Source organism: Leguminivora glycinivorella, chromosome 3, assembly GCF_023078275.1.
Source record: "Leguminivora glycinivorella isolate SPB_JAAS2020 chromosome 3, LegGlyc_1.1, whole genome shotgun sequence".
Taxonomy (NCBI): domain Eukaryota; kingdom Metazoa; phylum Arthropoda; class Insecta; order Lepidoptera; family Tortricidae; genus Leguminivora; species Leguminivora glycinivorella.
In genome coordinates, this window is record NC_062973.1 from 19,225,268 (window position 1) to 19,232,247 (window position 6,980).

Below are 6,980 nucleotides of genomic sequence, written 5' to 3' on the forward strand. Positions count from 1 at the left end.
CCTATCCCAATCCCAATCCCTATCCCTATCCCTATCCCTATCCCTATCCCTATCCCTATCCCTATCCCTATCCCTATCCCTATCCCTATCCCTATCCCTATCCCTATCCCTATCCCTATCCCTATCCCTATCCCTATCCCTACACTCCTAAACCACTACTACATAAACTCAAATAATAACAATAGGCCACCATGTTGCCATACCGCGTTAAAATATCTTGATGAATACTTGCTGCAGGAGCCACCTGCATTCTGTTTCGAATATTTTACATTATATGAAATGATAAAAGCCTGTAAAAATATTAAACGCAAGGATTCGAAGGATATCAATGATATGTCAACGCGTGTATTAGACTATCTGCCACCGATACTAATATCATTGTTACTTATGGTATTCAATCGTTGTATCGACGCGGGAATATATCCGGATATATTAAAACAAGTTAAAATCCAACCACTATATAAGGGCAAAGGAGAAATGAATGAACCCAAAAACTTTCGACCAATATCTCTGATACCAAATAATAAATAATGATAATATCGAAGATTTTTGAACATATGCTGAGTTCAAGAATAATGAGACATATCACATGTAACGAACTACTTAACAAACAACAATACGCCTACCAACCAGGACGGTCTACTACTGATGCAGCTCGTGACGTCATTTCGCGTGTACTATCACACCTCGAGGACAGGCGACAGGTCGCAGCTATCTTCTGCGACCTGTCCCGCGCCTTCGAAATGATAGACCACTCTCTTTTATTGAAAAAGCTGACTAGATACGGTTTCAAAGGAAAATTTCATAGCACCATTGCCTCATTCCTAAAAAACCGTAAACAAACTACCTACGTCCTTAACATGAGATCTGACTTGGAATTCATAGGAGATTGCGCTGTACCACAGGGCTCGAGCATGGGAAACAATCTCTTTCTCATGCTCGTAAATGATATAACCGCAGCATCTCCCGAACTAGAATACGTAATATATGCTGATGATACGTGTATAATAGTAAAAGCTGACAATTCCAGTAGCCTCGAATTGAAAATTAATACAGCAATGGTTGAAATTAGTAAATGGTTTTCGGCGAACGGAATGCTTCTAAATTTAGATAAAACAAACGTTATTCATTTTCAGCTACGGAATACCAAAAATAGTCACTTAAATATTAAAGTTAATAATATCATAGTTCCACAGGTAGAGCAAATTAAGTACTTGGGATATGTCATTGACTCAGGGCTAACGTGGTCCTCTCACATAGACGAACTTTGTAACTCACTTTCGTCAGCATGTTTCGCCCTGTCCAGACTCGCGCCAAGCCTATCTCCAACGAACCTAAAAAAGGCCTACTACGGATACTTTCACTCCATCCTTATCCGCGGTGTAGATCTCTGGGGTCTTGCCGCGAACCGCGACAGGGTGTTCAAAATACAAAAACGAGCGTTACGGATAATCTCCCACAAACCTTTTGATCACCCCGCCAAGGGACTATTCATCTCCCAAAAGATACTAACACTACCCGCGGTTTATATATTGGAAGCATGCAAATATGTTAGAGCAAACCTTGTAAACTACACAAAGACTTGCACTCGCTCCGAAAATAGCCGTAGGTTGCCCATGCTAGTTGCTCCTATCCAAAAACTCGCGAAAGTTCGAAAGTCTCTCAGTGTAATCGGGCCCAAAATATATAATAAAATTCCTCATGATATTACAGCTTTAAGTAAGGATTCATTATTTGTAAAAAAACTTAAATGTCTACTCCTAAATCAAGCATGTTACATAGGGTGTTTCATTTTTCCAAAATTTTGATTTATCTTTGACTTCGCTTTTCTTCTTGTTTCTACACCTATACAGAGCCCATATACCAAAAATCAGGGAAATCGGACAATATTTAGAGGTCGCACACTGTGGCAACTTTTGTCTGAAGAAGTTAGTATGGGCGCAGGAAAGGCTAGAAACAAAATTTTTGTCACTTTTAGTAGTAGGTGGTTTAAAAGTGATTTTAATGAAAAGTTTTTATATTGAAGCAAGTTCTTTAAAAAAAAATACTAGTTGACGTGGCATTTAGTTTCTAGGGAAGGTTTCTTATGGTATTTTTTTGGACGCTCGACTTCCTTCTAAGGAACAAGTTTTTTTTAGTTTTTTGTCCTGTTTTTGGCATGAAGCAGTGGTCTCTCGGCCCTCTCGGGGCACTGATAACAGGATAGGTGGATGATATCAAGCGGTACATTGGCTATCACCAGGTCCGCCATGGACCGGCTCGGCAAAATATGGAGAATCTTCATCACAAATGCCACTAAACTGCGACTTGTCAGGGCATTAGTATCTCCCAACTTTCCCATATTTCTTTACGGTGCTGAGACGTGGACTTCAAGGGAAAAGAAGATAGATTTCCTAGAAATGTGGTGCTGCAGAAGAAAGCTAAGAGTATCCTGCAGAAGGTTCAGATGCGATGGACCAGCCAAGTCAAGGCTGCACTTAGTGGCCCACTCTACGAATGCGTAAGGAATGTCGATGCATTGTTAAGCTTGCTACCACCCCTGATGTGACGGCCACGACCACTCTGTCAAGAGTGTGACGACAAAGAAGAAAACAAGATCGTTCTTTGACTTAAGTATATTGACCGGGATATAGACCCTACTTACATTTTTGATTTTTGTCTTAGAACTATTTAATGTTCAGGATGTTAGCGATTATTGTAGCCCTAACACCAGACTTGGTCGATAGTCTAACAATAGTCTATCATACCGCAAAGAAGAGTAAGTATACCTATATATTTAATAAAAAAAATTAACGCTCCAGTCAAAGATGAAGAGCAAAACGGTTCTCGCTGAAAGTCGTCGAACATCACAGAAAATGCGTTACTACTTGCGAACAAAAGATAAGGTTGCGGCTTACACATGTAAGCTAAATGATGATGATGACTTATTTTATGAAGAATGGATGTTACAACTGTTGTATTTTAAGTTTAGTTTTACTTTCAAATAAGTTACAACTACTCTATTGTTTTATTTGAAAATAAAATTGAGTAACATTACTTTTTAGCGACATTTTTTCAAACTGTTCATGTGTGCGACCTCTAAACAACGTCCAAATCACTTGAAAATTGGTATATAGGCGTTTAAGATAAGCTAGAACCGAAAGCCGAGCGAAATCAGAAAAAATATCACAATTTTTTTTTTTCCCATACAAATATGAAACACCCTAAAATTGTTACACTGTCGAGGACTTTATGAAATAATGTAATTGAATAATATATAATGTATTTATGAAGTAATGTATTTGAATGTATTGTAATTGTAATTATAGCTTGCAAAATTATGAGTTGAACAAAAGTAAATTTGACCTAAATATTTTTCTTATAATTAGTTAATGGATAATGTAATTTTAGTATCTTACCATGTACCTTTAACATGTAGTACCTATAATTTCTGTGATAACCTGCCTTGACCTGTAAAATGTTTTACTTTTACCAATAAAGAAACTGAAACTGAAACTGAAACTATCCCTATCCCTATCCCTATCCCTATCCCTATCCCTATCCCTATCCCTATCCCTATCCCTATCCCTATCCCTATCCCTATCCCTATCCCTATCCCTATCCCTATCCCTATCCCTATCCCTATCCCTATCCCTATCCCTATCCCTATCCCTATCCCTATCCCTATCCCTATCCCTATCCCTATCCCTATCCCTATCCCTATCCCTATCCCTATCCCTATCCCTATCCCTATCCCTATCCCTATCCCTATCCCTATCCCTATCCCTATCCCTATCCCTATCCCTATCCCTATCCCTATCCCTATCCCTATCCCTATCCCTATCCCTATCCCTATCCCTATCCCTATCCCTATCCCTATCCCTATCCCTATCCCTATCCCTATCCCTATCCCTATCCCTATCCCTATCCCTATCCCTATCCCTATCCCTATCCCTATCCCTATCCCTATCCCTATCCCTATCCCTATCCCTATCCCTATCCCTATCCCTATCCCTATCCCTATCCCTATCCCTATCCCTATCCCTATCCCTATCCCTATCCCTATCCCTATCCCTATCCTATCCCTATCCCTATCCCTATCCCTATCCCTATCCCTATCCCTATCCCTATCCCTAACCCTAACCCTAACCCTAACCCTAACCCTAACCCTAACCCTAACCCTAACCCTAACCCTATCCCGTTCCTGTCCCTGTACCTGTCCCTGTCCCTGTCCCTGTCAAATTATCATGCTAGGAGGTGGACTTTGAAAAATCCTTTCTTAGTGGTCCTCTAAGGAACTTCCGTGTCAATTTGAAATCTCTTGAACCAGAAGTAAAGATAAAAACTAAACCTATACTTATGGCTATTTTGGATTATGTTATATTTTATTTAAGTAAGTACCATATTTTAATTTATTCTATAACTTATTAACAAAATTAACATAAAATTAACATAAAAAGTACATATTAGTAGTTAACTTAAGACAAATAAAATACAATTAAATTAAAAACTAATCTAAATTAAACTAAGTCAACTTAATAATTATAAAGATATATACATAATATACATATATGCAACTAATGGCTATTTTGGATATTTTAACCCCATTGCACAACAACAGGGGAGAAAATTTCTTTTCCACCTCATTAGATTTTAAAATCGTTGTACCTATTTATCGTGTTCAGCGACCCGATAAACCATAAAAACGATACCCATATTGTGTTTTTGACTTTACCCCCTTTTCACCCCTTTAGGGGTAAAATTTTCAAAAAACCTGAAAAATGTATTTAGTCATATGTCTTTAGGAATCCTCCTATGAAGTTTCGAATAAAATAGTCAAACTAATCTTGTTTCCCCATACAAACTTTGAACCCCCATTTCAGCCTTTTAAGAGGAGAATTTTGAAAAATCCTTTCTTAGTGCTTCTCTACGCCATATAAGGAACCTATGTTTCGGCTGTGTGTTGATATATTATGTCAGTTAGTCAGGCAGTCAGTTTCTTCTTTTATATATTTTTTGATATTTAAACCCCATTGCACTACAACAGGGGAGAAGGTATTTCACTTCCGCTTCGTTAGATTTTAAAAACGTTGTATTTATCGTGATCAGCGACCCAATAAACCGTAAAAACGATACCCATATTAGTTTTTGGACTTTATCACCCCCTTTTCACCCTTTCAGGGGTTAGATTTCAAAAAACCTGAAACACGTCTTTAGTCATATGTTTTTAGGATCCCTCTTGTGAAGTTTCGAATAAAACAGTGAAACTAACATTGTTTCCCCATACAAACTTTGAACCCCCATTTAACCCCCTTAGGAGACGAATTTTGAAAAATCCTTTCTTAGTGCTCCTCTACACTATATAAGGAACCTACGTGCCAAATTCGACATCTCTAGGACCAGCGGTTTCGGCTGTGCGTTGATATGTCAGTCAGTCAGTCAATATCTTCTTTTATTTATATATTTTTTTGATATTTAAACCCCATTGCACCACAACAGGGGAGAAGGTATTTCACTTCCGCCTCGTTAGATTTTAAAAACGTTGTATTTATCGTGATCAGCGACCCGATAAACTATAAAAACGATACCCATATTGATTTTTTTACTTTATCACCCCTTTTCACCCTTTTAGGGGTTAAATTTTCAAAAAACCTGAAACACGTATTCAGTCATATGTCGTAAGGAATCTTCCTGTGAAGTTTCGAATAAAATAGTTAAACTAATCTTGTTTCCCCATACAAACTTTGAACCCCCATTTGACCCCCTTAGGAGGTGAATTTTGGGAAATCCTTTCTTAGTGCTCCTCTACACTATATAAGAAACCTACGTGCCAAATTTGAAATCTCTAGGACCAGCGGTTTCGGCTGTGCGTTGATATGTCAGTCAGTCAGTCAGTCAGTCAGTCAGGTTCTTCTTTTATATATTTAGATGAACATAGAAACCGTACCAAGTTGATAGATTTAGCTCCATTCAATAAGAGTAAATACCATGCAAGAAAAAAGATTGGTCACCCTAGTCGTAAAACCACACATAGCATTATTTTTCTTTTAAGGTCATATTTATCGTTCTAAACCTATTCGTGGGAATTTTGATATAATTTGAGACAATGAAAACAATATAATGATAAGAACTAACCAAGATTACAAGCAAAATAGCAGAAAATTTATTGCCAGTGAGGTTTATGAACATTTTGGTAAAATAAGTACTTACTTGTGAAATTTTACGTCGGATTTCGGTTTCCATTTACTTCCACAATGGTTCACTATGCAATACATAGCGCAGAACTTAAGTAAATCGTCGAAAAACGTTTATTTCGCAAAATAAATCTCTGAATCGGTGTATGAATTTTGACAATTCTGACATATCGGGCATATTTTTTTATTATTAGTGTTCCCATAGTACGCAGGAGGTAAATACCGGAGAAATAAGGTTTTTGATTGAGTTTTTTTTCGTATAATACAAAGAAAAGTAAGTCAATTTGATTGAAGAATGTTTTATACGTTTTTTTTAATAACTTATCTGGCAATACATCACAGTGTTGGAGTGAGATAGAACATAGGAGTAAAGGTGAATGAACCTGGCTTCAACTCATTGGTCGGCACGCACTATCCAGAGATATATATAAAATTCTTGGTGCAAGGTAATAGTGACAGATGATGATGTGACAGAAGGGTGTCTATTTTGGATTATGTTATATTTTATTTAAGTAAGTACCATATTTTAATTTATTCTATAACTTATTAACAAAATTAACATAAAATTAACATAAAAAGTACATATTAGTAGTTAACTTAAGACAAATAAAATACAATTAAATTAAAAACTAATCTAAATTAAACTAAGTCAACTTAATAATTATAAAGATATATACATAATATACATATATGCAACTAATGGCTATTTTGGATATTTTAACCCCATTGCACAACAACAGGGGAGAAAATTTCTTTTCCACCTCATTAGATTTTAAAATCGTTGTACCTATTTATCGTGTTCAGCGA

The 6,980-nt window shown here is 36.8% G+C and overlaps 1 protein-coding gene across 1 annotated transcript; it reads left to right on the forward strand.

Annotated features, from left to right (window-relative positions):
• Window positions 1-575: 575 nt before the first annotated feature.
• Window positions 576-3,477, forward strand: LOC125224939. Its single transcript, XM_048128459.1, has 2 exons — window positions 576-1,778; window positions 3,217-3,477. The coding sequence occupies exons 1-2, from the start codon at window positions 576-578 to the stop codon at window positions 3,238-3,240; spliced, it is 1,227 nt and encodes a 408-aa protein (XP_047984416.1). The 3' UTR covers window positions 3,241-3,477.
• Window positions 3,478-6,980: the final 3,503 nt, after the last annotated feature.

Coding starts and splice junctions, on each gene's coding strand:
- LOC125224939 (XM_048128459.1), top strand. CDS start 576: ATGAGACATATCACATGTAACGAACTACTTAACAAACAACAATACGCC. Junction 1,779..3,216: donor TCCTAAATCAAGCATGTTAC/ATAGGGTGTTTC, acceptor TAAAATTGTTAC/ACTGTCGAGGACTTTATGAA.